At 40.0% G+C, this 18,688-nt stretch overlaps 3 protein-coding genes across 10 annotated transcripts; 1 reads left to right on the plus strand and 2 right to left on the minus strand.

Annotated features, from left to right (window-relative positions):
* Positions 1–1,406: 1,406 nt before the first annotated feature.
* Positions 1,407–3,273, minus strand: LOC146612938 (tripartite motif-containing protein 16-like). The gene has a single exon (XM_085377056.1). It carries the CDS (start codon positions 3,238–3,240, stop codon positions 1,570–1,572), a length of 1,671 nt encoding a protein of 556 aa, XP_085233182.1. The 5' UTR covers positions 3,241–3,273; the 3' UTR covers positions 1,407–1,569.
* Positions 3,274–11,457: 8,184 nt separating this feature from the next.
* LOC146612939 (tripartite motif-containing protein 16-like) lies at positions 11,458–13,157 on the minus strand. Of its 8 annotated transcripts, none has more exons than XM_085377068.1 (2): positions 12,893–13,157; positions 11,458–12,757 (listed from the first exon to the last, which is right to left on the minus strand). In XM_085377068.1, the coding sequence occupies exons 1-2, from the start codon at positions 13,117–13,119 to the stop codon at positions 11,458–11,460; spliced, it is 1,527 nt and encodes a 508-aa protein (XP_085233194.1). In that variant the 5' UTR covers positions 13,120–13,157. The 8 variants fall into 8 exon arrangements, with proteins under 8 accessions (XP_085233194.1, XP_085233195.1, XP_085233196.1 ...); XM_085377069.1 differs by having other exon boundaries at positions 11,458–12,678; positions 12,835–13,157; XM_085377070.1 differs by having other exon boundaries at positions 11,458–12,619; positions 12,779–13,157.
* Positions 13,158–13,561: 404 nt separating this feature from the next.
* Positions 13,562–18,466, plus strand: LOC146612940 (serine/threonine-protein kinase pim-1-like). The gene is made up of 7 exons (XM_085377526.1): positions 13,562–13,568; positions 15,026–15,210; positions 16,751–16,798; positions 16,883–17,101; positions 17,191–17,371; positions 17,458–17,628; positions 17,718–18,466. The coding sequence occupies exons 1-7, from the start codon at positions 13,562–13,564 to the stop codon at positions 17,807–17,809; spliced, it is 903 nt and encodes a 300-aa protein (XP_085233652.1). The 3' UTR covers positions 17,810–18,466.
* Positions 18,467–18,688: the final 222 nt, after the last annotated feature.

Genomic DNA, 18,688 nt, shown 5'->3' on the forward strand with positions numbered 1-18,688 from the left:
GAACAAAAGCTAAACCTGCAAAATTCAAGCACCCAGAAATTTCCCTCTGTACTGTGATGTATTATATATATGAAGAAGTGCAGTTATTGTTCATCAGCTTTGAACTGATGTTCATTATATGTCTTTAATCAGTAAAGTCTCGCTTTGCTAGAAATAAATAAATAAATAATAAAATTGTAAACATGCAGCTGTATGTTAGAAGTCAAAGGGTCCTTAAGTCTTCTGTAAATTGACGGGGATCAAATGAAGGACACAAGTATCTGTTCTTACTCTAATAAATGCTGCTTTAATATCCAACAGACTATTTTCCTTCCTCATCAGCAGTAAACAGCTCGACTGCGTCTGTGCATTTGTGTCCTCCATACTTGTTTCCACAGACATCTCAGGCTTGATGCCACGATGCAGTGTAGAAACCTGACAACCCTCTGACTCATGTTCAAATGTTCAAGGACATTTCTCAGGATCATGTATGACCCCTTTTTGACATTTGGACTTTCATTAATAATATTTGTGTTTCTGAGTCATTTTTGTGGAGACTTCTGTCCAACGTAGTGTCCAAATGAAGCCTGAAGCTTTTCTTCACCCTCTTGTCAGATGGTCAGCAACAAAACTCTGTTCCAACCAATGTCTGATAAGAGATGAGACACAGCAGCTGAGCAAATGATCATTTCATGCTGAAGACATCCTCAGACAGAATTAAATACATACATAAACACAGCCTGGTGCCAATAACACAGCTAATGACACTGCTGTATCACTGGCTTTACTGATTAAAGACCATATCTGAAGGAAATCTTTGAACACAACAGAAAGTGACCTTTTAAACCTGCGACACTGATGCTGCATTCAAGGACCATTAAAAACATCTGAAAGGACTTAAGAACATCAAGAAAATGTGACTTGTTTCTCTGTAATGAAGCTGTTTTAGTGAAGAAAGTTGAAAGGTCACAGAGCGACTGCTGAATCTTCTGCTCTAAACATGAACTCTGAACTTTGTGATGCTTCAGGAGGAAAACTGCTTCAGTTATTCTCTCAGATTAGTTTCATATTTTCTGCATCAGATTTGAGTGAGATCCTGGAATGAAGACAGAAGAAAAGACTTTGTTCAAAGTTTGATTTATAGTCAAACCTTCCAGTTTATTCACACAATAAAACATCAACACAATATATGAATTCATTCATTAAAATCACAGTTTTTCCTCATTTGTTTGATGATTTTGACAAAAACAAACACAAACACACACACATGGTCTGCCATACTCATAAAGAGAAATGTCGACATTTTTCAATACAAATATTCCAGAAACATTTAGAGGATAGAGAAGTTTACATTTTCATGTGGAGAAATATTTTAGTAAATCAAAATGATGATGAGCAGTGATAGCCTCCATAAACAGTCACAGGAAAGATCTCCTTTAAAAACTGAGAAACATCAAGAGAACAACTAGAAGATGTGGAGGTACCACCCATAATGTTTGACTGACAGCTGATCTCTGTGCAGAAATGATGGAGAGAAAATAAAATGAAACTAAAACACAGATTTAAACCCACAATATGAAAGACTTCAGTCTATTTGAGCTTAATCAACTCAGCAGTGGCTCCATAATAATAAGGCGACAGTCCAGCATAGAGCGGCTGAGTGAATGTGGTCTGGACTCTGTGGAGGAGAGTCATGGTTTCAGAGACACTGTAGAAGGACAAAATACCTGCTCTGTGATCCAGGTACACTCCTACTCTGGAGGAACGAGGACCTGAGACAGGAGTTTGGATGTTGTTGTACCAAAATGTATAACTGTTGTTGTTACAATCTAATGACCAAGATTTGTCATTACATCCAAATTTACATTCATTACCCTCTCCTTTTCTGCTGATATTCTTGTATGCGACTGCTACATCAACTCCTTCCCCTCTCCACTCCACCTCCCAGTAACAACGTCCAGTCAGACTCTCTCTACTCAGGACCTGCCACCATCTAGTGAATCTGTCTGGATGATCAGAATAAGACTGTTGTTGTTTCATTACTGTTGCTTTTCTGTTCCCCTCTGATAATAACAGATGTGTGTTTGCTGTGTTTGGATCCAGTGTGATTTCACATGAATATTTTAAGAATCCAGCTCTGGTCTTTGGCTCTGCTGGTGGATCTGACAGTAAAACATCCACTTCAGTGACTGTCAGTGAGATGTTTGTCCATTCCTCTCTCAGAATGTCCTGTAGTTTATCTCTGACCTCTGACACAGCTGCTGTCACATCCTCAAAGTAGCTCAGAGGACGGATATTGATGCTGGATGAGTCTGTAGACTCACTGAGTGCTGACAGTGAGGGGTAGTTGTGTAGAAACTGGATGTGATCCTCTGTGTGTGAGAGCTGCTTCAGCTCAGCATCTTTCCTCTTCAGCTCAGTGATCTCCTGCTCCAGCTTCTCCTGAAGCTCTTTGACTCGACTCACTTCAGTTTCCTGCTGGGATCTGATCTGCTGCTTCACATCAGAGCTTCTTTTCTGGATGAGATGGATCAGCTCAGTGAAGATCTTCTCACTGTGCTCCACTGTTTGATCAGCAGACTGATTGATGGCCTCCACCTCCTGTTGAAGCAGCTTCACATCTTTCTCTCTGTCCTGGATTCTCTGCTGGATGTTTTGTCGACTCACCTCCAGCTCTCTCTGCCTCTCAGTCCTTTCTGCTGCAGCTGAGACTGTGTCGTGGCCTTTATGTTCATCCACAGAGCAGAGATAACAGATACTCTGCTGATCAGTACGGCAGAACATCTTCATCACCTCATCATGACGAGAGCAGATGTTCTCCTGGAGCTTCTTGGAGGGCTCCACCAGCTTGTGTTTCTTGAATGAAGCTGCAACAATATTATGAGTCTGAAGGTGTTTCTCACAGTAAGATGCCAGACAGAATAAACAGGACTTGAATGCTTTCATTTTTCTTCCAGTGCAGACATCACAGGCCACATCTTCAGGTCCAGCATAGCAGTGATCAGCAGGAGCAGCTTGGAGTCCAGTCTTCTTCAGCTCCTCCACTAAATCTGCTAACATGGTGTTTTTCATCAGGACAGGCCTCGCTGTGAAAGTCTGTCTGCACTGAGGGCAGCTGTAGATTTTCTTCTCTTCCTCTTCATCCCAGAAGCTTTTAATACAGTTCATGCAGTAGCTGTGTCCGCAGGGAATAGTCACCGGATCCTTCAGTAGATCCAAACAGACTGAACAGCAGAATTTTGTTTGATCCATTTGATTCATGTGCTGTGCCGTTTCACCGTCTCTCAGTGACTGTCAGACAGTTTCACTTCCTCTGAACAGAAACAACCTCTGTGCTCTGAAGGGAAACAGATCTCTGCTCTTGTTCACCTCCTACAGGAAATGAGGCTCACCAGCAACTGCATTTACACCATGTTGTTTAGACCCATCCTGATACAGACACATCTGTGAAGGGAGGCACTAAAGAAATATTCTTACAGAGCGACCAAGAGCCAATCACATGATGCAGGGTGTGGTATGTTTGGTTACAGCATGCAGTAACAAGTCTGACCCAGTTAAACTTTAACAATTCATTTCTTCATGGTGCAAATATATAGTAGACTCAGGAGTTTAACTCAGTTTTCTTGGCCTTTGTTTATCGTTTCATTTCAAATCTTAATGGGTAAAGATCATCATAATTACATATGAAATTATATGTACAAATTATATGTTCCATTACACTATTAACAGCACAGATTATACAGCAAACATCAGATTCATGGATGGAGCCAGAGGCTAAATGACTGTTCAGCCCTCTTTAGGAAACGATCTTCATATGACGACAAACACGACAACAATCAGCTGTCAAACTGTACAAGAAGTTCACAGTAATGTAAAAGAAGTTATATCACTTTATTTTTAAACGTACGCACTCAGGGTCAGGACTGAAGACACTGATCGAGAAAATACTCTAAATATAAATATTCACCTAAACATTCAAAATTATTCAATTGCATAAAATGAAATATGAACTCTTTACAATACTGGCTTCTGATTGGTTGAAAAAGCAGGTGCTGAACTTCAGAAGAGCTAAAGCTGCAAAACTGTGTAAAACCAGAGTGGATGCTGCCCTCTGACCTTTCAGAAGTACGATCTTTTTATGACACAGAGGCAGAGTTATTATTCATCACTTTAAAGATGATATTCGTTACATGTTCTTCACTTGTTGTCTAGTAAAGTCCAGAGAATGAGACACATGATTTCAAAACATACAGCTGCATGTTAGAGATCACAGAGTTCTTCAGTCTTATGAGAACTCATGGAGACTAAATGTCAGACACATCAACAGTAAATGTCGTTCCTCCCCCCGTCAGTTTGTGTCCTCCACACTTGTTTACACAAACATCTGAGGTTTGAACAGTGTGCAAAACCACATGTTACAAAGCTGCTGAGCTACTGAATACTGGAATATTTCATTCAATATCACCATCTGACCAAAGGACAAACACAGAGAGGATTAGAGCGCCAAACTTTGTTTCAAACTGTTTCCGATTTTAGAGGCAAAAAGCAGAATTTCTACCTGGACAAAGAAATCAAAGCAGGAGAAAAACCAGCTTTTTACATTTATTCAAAGGCATTATGTGAATGTACTCTGAGCCACAGCCTCCTAAAGTAAAGACATTTGATCATCTAAACCAGACAGAGTCATGTTTTCAGCAGTGTCTGTATCCTCCATATAGACCATGCCATGGTCCACCTAGGGTGACCAGGTGTCTGACTTTATGTGGGACTACACAGCGCTCAGTCCTTGTTTGCCTGTGCCACACACACATTGAGCCAATGTCCAGTTTTTTTATTGACTCTAGTTTCTGTCGATCGGTAGGCCCACAAAAAAACCCTGTACAGGAAGTAGATTTCATCTCTCTGATAAAAGGAGTTCTAATCCCTGATCCTATGAGTCTGACCCAGTAGATAATATTGATATGATCATATTTATGCCTTTGTTGTTTCACAAAGGGTTACAAACATTCACAGGTTGGACTGTGGTTCTCCTTTTAGCGTCTCTGCTGGAATTTTAACTGTGAACCTCTTAGATCCAAACTTCTGAACTGCTCATCTCACAGAGGACAAAAGGGAAGAACCCCAAATCTCTTCTTCACCTCACTTTTATACCTGCTCACCCTTTCTCCCCCCTTCCCTCACTGGACGTCACATCTTCACACTTGGGCCAATCAGGTTGTTGACATTTGATCATCTGATGTCCACCCACACCTCATCTCTCTCTCTCTCTCTGACTCACAAGATTTAACACAAAGTTTAAACTTTAAAATCACTTCATTACATTTTCTTTGTTATTCTTAACACAGAAAATTCACATTCAAAAACTTAACACAGAATAAAACAGAGTAGCCAGTAGTGGGACATGGTTCCAGCAACTCTGATGGTGACGGCCCGTTTGAAGCTGAAGCTCCGGCACGTGTGTCAAAAAATCAACACACTGCTTCAGAAACGCTGTGCTGAGGCTTGGTTTGACTGAACAGAGTCACGTGATCAATGACGTCTGAAGCTTCATTCAGCACGTCACTGCTTCAGTACCTGATTCAAAGATTTATAAGGAATTGAACCATTGGTGGGATTTGTGCCGTGTTTTGGTGATTTTGTGAGAGCGAATCAGTGTGTGACATAATTATAGACATGGAGCCAGGAAGAGAGGACGCTCTGCCTGTTCCTGAATAAAAACCAGTTCATCAGCATTTCTGCTCCCAGGTCTAAAATGTACATAAGAAATATGATGTACACATAATTATAATGATATAACTTATAGTATATTATATATAAACGTACCAGTCTGCTGGTTAATTACATAATCAGGTGGAGGCAGTGACCTCACAACCTCCTATAAGCTTTAAGTTAAGGTTACTTTATTTATACCCACAGGTAAATTTGCTTTACAGAACAATGAAACCTGACAAAACACATATTTAGTAATTAAACAAAGGAATCAAATCAAAAACAATTCTTATTGAGTTCAGTGACAGCAGCAGGGACAAAGCTGTTTTTATAATGCTTTGTCCTGCATCTTGGAACTAGAAACCTCCGTCCTGAAGAAAGAAGCTAAATCCACCCCGTAGAGGATGGGAACCATTTTTAAGGATTGATTAAGCCATCTGTGGTACCTGTTTAGAGTACAGGGAGTCTAAACAGGCCTGTGACTCATCTATCAGACGACTGGACCATCTCACTCACTAATTCAGTCAATTTTTCTCTGTGACAGAGGTCTGACTGAACCATGGCACCAAACAAAAAGATAAAACAGACTCAATAAAAGAACAAGAAAACAAAGTTCAAATCTTTCGCTCAATGTGGAAATGAGCAAGTTTCCTGAGGCAGTAAAGGCACTGGTGACCCTTTTTACAGACCGATTTGCAATAAAAGTTCAGTTTTTCATTGATTATGGTCCCAAGATATTTATATGATTGCACTTGCTCTATTTTCTGACCTTTAATTAAAGTGACTCTGTGCCCATTTTGCTGTTTCCTAAAATCAATAACCCTATCTTTTGTTTTAGATATGTTCATTTGGAGATAAGACTCCTCCCACCACTGAACAAAGTCATCAATGATTGGACCGTGGTGAGTTTCACCCTCTTTCAGTAAGCTGACAATAACAAAGTCATCTGTAAATTTAATGATGGCCCTGTTTTCATATCTGCTCTGACACGTGTTTGTAAAGAGAATGAATAATAAGGGCGATAAGAGACCCTGGAGGAGAAGCTGTGGAGGAGAACACTGGGTCAGACAGAACCCCATTTATTCTCACTCTTTGTGACCTGTCAGTTAAAAGATCTAAAATCCAGCAAACCAGGTTTTTCCTGATTTCAAACTCTTCTAAAAGTCTTTTCATTAAAATATGGGGCTGTATTGTATTAAAAGCTGAAGAAAAATCAATGAAAAGAAGTCTTGCAAAAGTCCCTTTACTCTCTACATGTTTAAGAATCAGATTTAGTCGAGTCAAAAGCGCGTCCTGCACTCCTCTGTTGGGCCTGTACGCAAATTGCATTGGATCCAGCTGATATTCAATCTCTTCCATAATCACATTTCTGAGGATTTTTTCAGACTTTCATGACAACTCAGGTGAGGCAACAGGCCTGAAGTCATTCAGGACGTTTGGACGACTAGATTTAGGGACATGAACGACGACAGCTTCCTTCCAAAGCGAGGGCACATTTTGTATTTGAAAGGATTTATTGAAAATAAGCTGAAATTTAGGACTGAGCTCTTTAGCACAAGATTTAATTAGGCGGCACTAATGTTATCAGGGCCCTGGCTCTTGTTCACATTAACTGTATGAAAGGCCTTTTGGACATCGCTGAGTTCAGTGATGAAGTGTTGAGTATCTTTCAGTTTCTGTTTCAGTTCAGAAGAACTAAAACGAGCATCAAGCATATTCAAATCTCTGTCTGACTTAAAACCGTCTACAATGATCTGACTGCTGCTCTGGGGATTTTGAAACCCTGATATGGTTTTCATACAAGTCCAGGCAGACCCAAAACGTTTTGCAGCAAATTTTCTTTCAAGAAGGTTTTTGTAGATCTGTTTTGCTTTCAAGAGCTCGATTTTCAAGTCTTTGGTGACTGCCTGAAAGTCAGGAACAGCCCCCTCTTTAAAAGCCTGTCTCTTTTTCCTTAAACAGGATTTGATGCATTTGGTGACCCATGGCTTATTGTTAGGGTACACTTTAGCACGCTTAAGGGGTATAATCATGTCTTTACAAAACCTGCATATGAGCTAACATCCACCAAAGCATCAAGACTGAATAAAAACTTCCCAATCTGTAAATTTAAAACATTCCTGCAAGGTAAGCACAGATTCTTCTGACCACATGATTGATTGATGATAACATAATTTTTTCACCCCCCAAAAATTCACGTTCAAAGCAACATATCAGCCCGATATCACACAGAACTGTCACATGACATCAAACACAAGCTGTCAGCTCTGCAGAGTGGGCAATCATAATGAAGCAGTTCATTATAAGCTGCAGACTCAAGCTGCTCTTCATATATTTGTCCACCAGATGTCACCAAAGAGGACTGTGATGAAAGCTTCGAGTAATGAACCGTTTTTCATTACAAGCTTGGCCAACTGACTACAATCTACAATAAACTAATATGGCTTTTCAATCCTCTCTTCAATCACTTGGTACCACCAGGAACCTTTAAATGGGCACTCGAGCTGCCTGGAGACTGTTTTGTCGTGCACATCAGAGAAACCACAGGTAAGACAATCTTATCCAAAAGGTCAGTGTAACAGTATTGTTTTCCACCAGCTTAACCAAACTCCCCACACTAACTGAAATTTCTTTTCCCAGGCAAACATTAAACAGCAGCAGCTGGAAAACTGGAAAACCTAAAGCCAAATAATCAATAAAACATAACAAACTTTTGTATGAGTGAGTATTGATAAACTGAGCAGAATTAAAGCTCAGTGAAACCACATATAAGTTCTGGTAACTGGCACATATTTATGTTTAATATGTTGTTTTATATTTTGATCAGTTTCAGGTGTTTGTGCGACTGTGTTAACCATCAGTAAAACCACATATAAATCACACTTCTGTGTTTAACAATTACAACACTTGATGCTGTTTTTCTGATTCAGGATTATGTGTGTGATGAGTTGGCCACACAGTTCTTATCTTTCTGCTTCACACACACACAAAACTGCCGAGGTTGAAGCTGGCTTCAGTCTCTTTCTACCCCAGGTCTCACCACATTTCCAAAATGTAAACTCTGAGTATCATAAGAAATGTGGTTCAAAAAGATGTGCTGATCTATGAATGCATCCTTACTGAAAGCTAAAGATGTCCAGCAGACAAAAACAGCAGCTGAATGAACAGTTATCATGAGCGAGTGTACAAACACTATCACAGGAAATAACAGAAATAAACTGGAGTTTCCATTTATACCTGTAGTATTTTTTCAGCTCCATGTCATCTTCCAATATGTCAAAATATGATTTCATTGTATCTTAAACAAATACAAACTTTTCTTCCCCCCAGAGAGCCAACAGTTTACTATCAGAACTGAGGCTGATCATTAACAGGGAGCAGCAGGTAACAAGGTCATCAGCAGTGGAGGAAAGTATGGAAGTAATACTCAGCTTCATATTTGAAGATACTCGAGTATCTTAGCTGCAGGTCTGGAACAATGGTTTTATTTCCTTTCCCATTAAACATCTCACACAGCCCCTCATCTGTGACCCTTAGCAAACCCACTGGATATCTACCTGTACATAAAGGAGATCAGATCAGTTCCATCTAGACCAGCTGTAACAGGAAAATGCTGCTTACACTTTGATGCATCACTTTCAGTTTGTCATATAAGACAATATATCAGATTGAGGCATTATTTTCCTGCAGTGAGTAAATCTACTTTGTACTTTACTCTTTTCTTTTAGGTAAAGGCTCTAAACAGTACTTGTACACTGTGGAAATCCCATAAGAACGTCTCCTGAACTCTGAAAAATAACAAAACAAAGACTAAAAGGAGGTCATGGGTGCTGATGATGATGCTGATGATGAAGAGGAGTAGCATGCATTTAAAAAGTGACTGATGTCCTAGAATACAACAGAACAGTGTCTCTACAAACTTATGAAAACATGACAGTCTTGCATTAGTTTGTATTCTTATGATTTCAAAAAACGAGGGAAAAATCTCCTTGAAATGCACAATTCCTTTTTGTTATTTCTTAGTGTGTGACGTATTTTATTGGCTTTATGATTGGGGCAAACAGTTTCCTGATTCATAATGGAAATAGATTTTAGACACAGGAGGAACACGCAGTGATCAGCAGGAGCAGCTTGGAGTCCAGTCTTCTTCACACTGAGGAGGGACATATATGCAGGAACAGTTGTCATAACTGTTACAACCACCAGATGGCAAAAGAGTCCCACTGCAACTTTAAGCCATGAAGGATGTGTCTTGATGTTTGCTTGTGATAAATCTGCTTTATGTGAGTCTTTTTCAGAAAGTAACAGTAATATGTCTGATTATATGTCTTTAATCAGTAAAGTCTCGCTTTGCTAGAGATCAATAAATAATAAAATTGTAAACATGCAGCTGTATGTTAGAAGTCAAAGGGTCCTTAAGTCTTCTGTAAATTGACGGGGATCAAATGAAGGACACAAGTATCTGTTCTTACTCTAATAAATGCTGCTTTAATATCCAACAGACTATTTTCCTTCCTCATCAGCAGTAAACAGCTCGACTGCGTCTGTGCATTTGTGTCCTCCATACTTGTTTCCACAGACATCTCAGGCTTGATGCCACGATGCAGTGTAGAAACCTGATAACCCTCTGACTCATGTTCAAATGTTCAAGGACATTTCTCAGGATCATGTATGACCCCTTTTTGACATTTGGACTTTCATTAATAATATTTGTGTTTCTGAGTCATTTTTGTGGAGACTTCTGTCCAACGTAGTGTCCAAATGAAGCCTGAAGCTTTTCTTCACCCTCTTGTCAGATGGTCAGCAACAAAACTCTGTTCCAACCAATGTCTGATAAGAGATGAGACACAGCAGCTGAGCAAATGATCATTTCATGCTGAAGACATCCTCAGACAGAATTAAACACATACATAAACACAGCCTGGTGCCAATAACACAGCTAATGACACTGCTGTATCACTGGCTTTACTGATTAAAGACCATATCTGAAGGAAATCTTTGAACACAACAGAAAGTGACCTTTTAAACCTGCCACACTGATGCTGCATTCAAGGACCATTAAAAACATTTTAAAGGACTTAAGAACATCAAGAAAATGTGACTTGTTTCTTTGTAATGAAGCTGTTTTAGTGAAGAAAGTTGAAAGGTCACAGAGCGACTGCTGAATCTTCTGCTCTAAACATGAACTCTGAACTTTGTGATGCTTCAGGAGGAAAACTGCTTCAGTTATTCTCTCAGATTAGTTTCATATTTTCTGCGTCAGATTTGAGTGAGATCCTGGAATGAAGACAGAAGAAAAGACTTTGTTCAAAGTTTGATTTATAGTCAAACCTTCCAGTTTATTCACACAATAAAACATCAACACAATATATGAATTCATTCATTAAAATCACAGTTTTTCCTCATTTGTTTGATGATTTTGACAAAAACAAACACACACACACACATGGTCTGCCATACTCATAAAGAGAAATGTCGACATTTTTCAATACAAATATTCCAGAAACATTTAGAGGATAGAGAAGTTTACATTTTCATGTGGAGAAATATTTTAGTAAATCAAAATGATGATGAGCAGTGATAGCCTCCATAAACAGTCACAGGAAAGATCTCCTTTAAAAACTCAGAAACATCAAGAGAACAACTAGAAGATGTGGAGGTACCACCCATAATGTTTGACTGACAGCTGATCTCTGTGCAGAAATGATGGAGAGAAAATAAAATGAAACTAAAATACAGATTTAAACCCAAAATATGAAAGACGTCAGTCTATTTGAGCTTAATCAACTCAGCGGTGTCTCCATAATTATAGTAAAGCCAAAGTCCAGCATAGAGCGGCTGAGTGAATGTGGTCTGGACTCTGTGGAGGAGAGTCATGGTTTCAGAGACACTGTAGAAGGACAAAATACCTGCTCTGTGATCCAGGTACACTCCTACTCTGGAGGAACGAGGACCTGAGACAGGAGTTTGGATGTTGTTGTACCAAAATGTAAAACTGTTGTTGTAACACTCTAATGACCAAGATTTGTCATTACGTGCAAATCTACAATCACTCCCTGTTCTGCTGATATTCTTGTATGCGACTGCTACATCAACTCCTCCCCCTCTCCACTCCACCTCCCAGTAACAACGTCCAGTCAGACTCTCTCTACTCAGGACCGACCACGATCCAGTGAATCTGTCTGGATGATCAGAATAAGACTGTTGTTGATACACTACTGTTACTTTTCTGTTCCCCTCTGATAATAACAGCTGTTTGTACGCTGTGTTTGGATCCAGTGTGATTTCACATGAATATTTTAAGAATCCAGCTCTGGTCTTTGGCTCTGGTGGGTCTGACAGTAAAACATCCACTTCAGTGACTGTCAGTGAGATGTTTGTCCATTCCTCTCTCAGAATGTCCTGTAGTTTATCTCTGACCTCTGACACAGCTGCTGTCACATCCTCAAAATACCTCAGAGGACGGATATTGATGCTGGATGAGTCTGTAGACTCACTGAGTGCTGACACTGAGGGGTAGTTGTGTAGAAACTGGATGTGATCCTCTGTGTGTGAGAGCTGCTTCAGCTCAGCATCTTTCCTCTTCAGCTCAGTGATCTCCTGCTCCAGCTTCTCCTGAAGCTCTTTGACTCGACTCACTTCAGTTTCCTGCTGGGATCTGATCTGCTGCTTCACATCAGAGCTTCTTTTCTGGATGAGATGGATCAGCTCAGTGAAGATCTTCTCACTGTGCTCCACTGTTTGATCAGCAGACTGATTGATGGCCTCCACCTCCTGTTGAAGCAGCTTCACATCTTTCTCTCTGTCCTGGATTCTCTGCTGGATGTTTTGTCGACTCACCTCCAGCTCTCTCTGCCTCTCAGTCCTTTCTGCTGCAGCTGAGACTGTGTCGTGGCCTTTATGTTCATCCACAGGGCAGAGATAACAGATACTCTGCTGATCAGTACGACAGAACATCTTCATCACCTCATCATGACGAGAGCAGATGTTCTCCTGGAGCTTCTTGGAGGGCTCCACCAGCTTGTGTTTCTTTAATTGAACCACATCATAATGTGGCTGAAGGTGTTTCTCACAGTAAGAGACCAAACACATCAGACAGGATTTCACAGCCTTTAGCTTCATGCCAGAGCACAGATCACAGGCCACATCTTCAGGTCCAGCATAGCAGTGATCAGCAGGAGCAGCTTGGAGTCCAGTCTTCTTCAGCTCCTCCACTAAATCTGCTAACATGGTGTTTTTCTCCAGGGCAGGCCTCGGTGTGAAAGTCCTCCGGCACTGAGGGCAGCTGTAGATTTTCTTCTTTTCCTCTTCATCCCAGAAGCTTTTAATACAGTTCATGCAGTAGCTGTGTCCACAGGGAATAGTCACCGGATCCTTCAGTAGATCCAAACAGACTGAACAGCAGAATTTTGTTTGATCCATTTGATTCATGTGCTGTGCCGTTTCACCGTCTCTCAGTGACTGTCAGACAGTTTCACTTCCTCTGAACAGAAACAACCTCTGTGCTCTGAAGGGAAACAGATCTCTGCTCTTGTTCACCTCCTACAGGAAATGAGGCTCACCAGCAACTGCATTTACACCATGTTGTTTAGACCCATCCTGATACAGACACATCTGTGAAGGGAGACGCTAAAGAAATATTCTTACAGAGCGACCAAGAGCCAATCAGTTGATACAGGGTGTGGTATGTTTGGTTACAGCATGCAGTAACAAGTTTGACCCAGTTAAACTTTAACAATTCATTCATTCATAGTGCAAATATATAGTAGACTCAGGAGTTTAACTCAGTTTTCTTGGCCTTTGTTTATCGTTCATTTAACACTAGGAGTCCCAGGCTTCTACCTTTCGACCTTTAAAACCCGCCACCAGCCAAATGGCTGGTAGGCTTTTAGCTAAGCTTTAGCTTCAGCCAAGTGGAAGCTAAATTGGCTAGTCATTCATATGTAAATTGGGTTGTTAGCTGGGAATTCTGGAGGGAGGGGAGTGGGGGTGTGTGGATGAGGGGGTGGGGGAGCTGCTAAAAGCTGTGAACTTCCTTTTGTGTTTCATCTTGATGCATTCTCAATCATCCAGGGAAATAAATCTCCAAAAGTCACCAACTTGGAGTGTTTCAGTTTGCCATCTTAGGGAGAAATCAACACACATGGGTGTAGGTCCTTTGTTGCTGAGATTTATTGATAAAAACAGTACAAAAAACCAACCATTTGTACACATATTTACAAATAAGAAGTTCAAGTTCAAAAGAACTGAATTTAATATTGGTTTCATGTCTTTACCGGATGAGCTAAACAAATTCTTCGCTCGCTTTGAGGCACAGACCTTCACCCCCGCACAGAGGACCCCCCCAACGATCGGGTGGTGAGACTATCCCCAGACAGTGTGTGGACGTCCCTTTAAGAGAGAGCTTCACTGCTAAGCCCTCATCTGTGTGGGTGTCACGGTTCGCTTGAGGACTCACACGCAGGACTCAGAGGCACAGTCAGTATTTATTACAGTTCCACCAGGTGTATATACAAACAGTGCAGGGGATAGTGCTATATACAAAGCGGTGACAGGGAAAAGGCTCCGGGGAAATCCAGGTAGGGAAAAGACACTTGCTCCTCTCCAAACACTCACACAAAAAGGAAATCCGCTCGGGGAATGCAGAGTCGGGTCCAGGGGATCTATGTACAGAAGGAAACACACGTTAGAGGTTTTGCACAGGGAAGCAAAAGAGAACTTGCTCAGAGCCGGGCTGCACTGACGCGAGTCACACACAACGATCCAGCGATGAGTAGAAGCCACTCCCTGGCTTAAATGCTGGCTGCACTGATGAGGCCCAGGTGTTTCCTCTTCAGAGGGGCGTGGGCCGAGGGCGTGAACCCACCATGAGTTCCGCCCTGGCGAGAGATCGAACACTACTAGTCAGCGGCCTGCTGATCCCCTGGCCGTGACAGTGGGGTTCAAATCCCTTATTCAGATTAAGATTTTATGTGACATTACATTGGCAAAAATTAAATTTACTTGAATAATGTGAGTATTGGAGTAAGTACTTGAGTAATTTTTGAATAACTTTAATTTTGTAATGTGCATATTTTATGAATAATGATGTTTCAGTACTTTAATCTACTGAATAAGTAAGAATTAGACTTAATAATCTTTTTACTTTAAAAAGGGAAATTGTGTACAATCTTTTATTCTCCAGAATGCACATAATAAAAATGTTTTGGGGAATGTATATGCTTTTTAAAAACCAATTGCTTCTTACCTGATGCATGCTATAACTTTCAGCAAAACTGAACTAAAATTTGTTAACAAGCTTACCAAATAAGAAATGTTTTGTGAATTTTCTTTGCAGAGCGACTGGAAAGCCGGCTGTTATCAAAGCCCACATGCCCTAAAAAGGAGGGCGCGCTGGCCAGTAATGAGTTCATCACTAAGTTTAAGATAAGAGTTGATCAGAATAGAGGCGATGATGAAAGTCTGGAGCATCAGTTGGAGGCTGCCAACCTGTCTGATGAATCGTTCGAGGCCCAGACAGAAGTCAACGGACAAATATGATCACAGACATTTTAAAAACGCGAGTTGAGAGTTAAAGGGAAAAATATTGTAATAATTGCATACTAAGATATAAAGTGATGGCAGCGAGCACAGTGTTGCAGGATTTAATTAAAAACACATCTGACTAAGACCAACTGAAATTTAGAGTTGTGTATAATAAAGTTTATTCATGATTAATAAAACAAATCTGTAATATTTTTCTTTCTCTTTTGTCCATTTGAATCTCGCTACAGCTTAAATAAAAGAAAAGAATGTGTTTTGAATAAATTAAACTCTATTCTCTCTTTTTCTTTCTTTCTTTTTTTCTTGGTGGGTTTTCATTTGCAATCAAACGCAACATTATACAATTATATAGTATAGTAAGAAATATCATTTAACTTAATTTAGTATTTTAATTTTTGTTTTTATCGTTTCCCCTTCAGTTTTGTGCTTATAACATGTTCTAATCTGACATATTATGCAGTAAATTATTTTTGCAGTAACTTAACAGGCCATTGTGGGAGCCAACATTCACTTATCAAAGACATGTTTGTATATTCTGTGGGCTGCTTTATGGTTGTGTCATTTAGAAACATAAGCCACAACAGACTTCCACCAGAGAGTACTTAAAAATGTATTTTTATGTAAAGATATTTTAATTAACTACTATATTAAGAGAGAACCTATTGTTACATGGATTAATTGTACAAACTGTAGAGAAATAAGTTTAAGCGTGCAACTTTTTATTCATTTTTAACTGTATTAATGTTTTTATGTTGATACAGCCGCCTCATATCTGTTTCCTCAGTGTTTTTTAAACCATGTACTCCATCTATGAGTGAGAACATGAATAAATTCCTTTCCAAATTTGTAGTTCTTTTTTCCAACTGTTTTGAGTATATATGTAACACTTCTTTACACACAAATGCAGGTATTCTTTTGCACCAAGACGTTAAAGAAATGCTAAGAAAAAATGAAAATACTACGTTGCAACCTGTGTGTGTGTGTGTATATATATCTGTATCTATATAGATATATATATATATTCGTACCCTTTTTTCATCATCTAGTTTCCTGTGCCAGATCTTCTACTGATCCACTGAGGCAGACATGTAAAAAACATGAACTAAAGCATATTTCTGTATATAAACAGGACTTTAAATCTTTATCAACAGCTACTTTAGAGGAAATTCTTCAATAAACTGCAACCAAAGGCTCAACTCAGAGGACAAAATCCAACCTGTTATAAATAGTGTGACAGCAAACTTTCTCTTGTGTAAAGTTACAAATAGGAGTAATTATCCACAGGAGCTTTTATACATAATGAAGTTATAATTCGTCCTGTAGAAATTGTACACTTAAGCTATATAGTTCCCGCTGTGATAACTCTGCTATGAATGCCTCTTATTAACTTTTATGCTTTTACAACCCACTATGAGCAAACACTCAGCAACAGTGGGAAGGAAGAACTCCCTTCTTGAAGGAAAAAACCTTTCATTATGTCATACTGAGGAAATGCTCACCAGTGCTCTGTGTCTTCTAGGTTGCCATCAAACACATTCCCAAAAATAAAGTCTACTGCAAAGTGGCGGTAAGCGTCCAACACTTGAATCAGTTTTACATTACTGGATTGAATGCGGCGTTCCTCATCATCCACTTTGTTGTAATATTTCAGGATGAAAGCGGGAAGAAGCTCTCAGTGGAAGTGGCCATTATGGTTAAACTTGCAGGTGAAGCAGAAGGGTCAGTGGGAATATCTGCACCTGTGTCCTTGCTGGAGTGGTTCGACCTTGGCAAAGAGCTGATCCTGGTGCTGGAGAGACCTGTCCCCGCTGTGGACCTGCAAAAATACAAAGCAGAACATGGAAGAACTTTGACAGAGGACAAGGCCAAGGTAGGTTGACTGGGAGAGCCTTAGACTGTACAGCATTCAATCAAGGCAGAAAAGCATTAACTCATTATTGTGTTTTTCATCTTTTCCAGGTCATTCTGAAGCAACTAGTTGATGCTGTAAAGGAACTTGAGGATAAACACATCTTTCATCGGGACATCAAGGGACCAAACATTCTGATTGAGACCGGCTCAGATGTGCCTCGAGTTCGCATCATTGACTTTGGACTGAGCTGCTTTGTTAAGCAGCGATCTCTGTATCGCGTCTTCTATGGTAACATATTCTGCTCCTGCTTTTCACAGATGTAACAATTTGTGTCTTTTGTTTTAGAAGAAATTGCAATTGTGTCTGTTTGTTAGGCACTCCTCTTCACATCCCTCCCGAGTGGTACATTAGGAGCTGCTACAGGTGTGGACCCACCATGGTGTGGCAAATGGGAGTGGTGTTGTATGAAGCGCTTCATGCACAATACTTTAGTACCGCGAGGTTCCTCACAAAGAAACTGAGCATCAAAAAGCGTCTGTCCACAGGTAAGAAAACTTCACACTTCCAGATTCACTGATGCCTTGGATCACTAGAACTATCATCTTCATCTTTTTGATCTTTTCTTTCTTTCAAGAATGCCGGGATTTCTTGGACGCATGTTTAGCTTTAGTCCCGGAGAAGCGCCCAACACTGGAGGAGCTCCAGCTTCACCCCTGGCTAAGATAACACACACAAACACACAATTCACACCTTATCATATAAGTATGATACGCTGTAGTAACTTCCTTTCTTTTTTCTGTTGGACAGGAGTAGATAGAATGGGTCAATCTTAAAAAATAAATAAATAAAAATTTGGCTTTTTTGGAGTTCCTGTAACCCCCCCCCCAGCCATCCCAGGAAAGGGGATCTCTCTTTGAATGGGCTTTCCCGAGGTTTCTTCCCATCGATCTGGCCCCCTGGGGAGTTTTTCCTCGTCTTCATAGAGAGCTTGGGCTGGGTCAGGAGCTCCATCAAAACTGTCTTTATTTGATGACATTAAAGTCATCAAATAAAGATGTGTTTTACTTAAAGTAAAATTTGATCAAAATAAAACTTGTTTAATTCATCTTTGCTGAGGATTCTCCTTCATTACTATTTTGTTTTGTTTTGTTTTTACCCATGGTGCATTTTGACAAATAAGAAAACTGAATGAGGTTAAAGTGTGCACAAAGACAGTCACACTGCAAATGATCTGAAGACTTGCATCTGTTGCTCTAACCCCCAACTAGTTTAGACAGATTTCCTGGTTCTACCAGAGGTTTTTTCCTTCAAGAAGGGAGTTCTTCCTTCCCACTGTTGCTGAGTGTTTGCTCATAGTGGGTTGTAAAAGCATAAAAGTTAATAAGAGGCATTCATAGCAGAATTATCACAGCGGGAACTATATAGCTTAAATGTACAATTTTTACAGGACAAATTATAACTTCATTATGTATAAAAGCTCCTGTGGATAATTACTCCTATTTGTAACTTTACACAAGAGAAAGTTTGCTGTCACACTATAACAGGTTGGATTTTGTCCTCTGAGTTGAGCCTTTGGTTGCAGTTTATTGAAGAATTTCCTCTAAA

The sequence above is a fragment of the Diplotaxodon limnothrissa genome, linkage group LG18, assembly GCF_057381915.1.
Source record: "Diplotaxodon limnothrissa isolate DT_005_m linkage group LG18, D_limnothrissa_male_GT1.1, whole genome shotgun sequence".
In the NCBI taxonomy this organism is placed as follows: Eukaryota; Metazoa; Chordata; class Actinopteri; order Cichliformes; family Cichlidae; genus Diplotaxodon; species Diplotaxodon limnothrissa.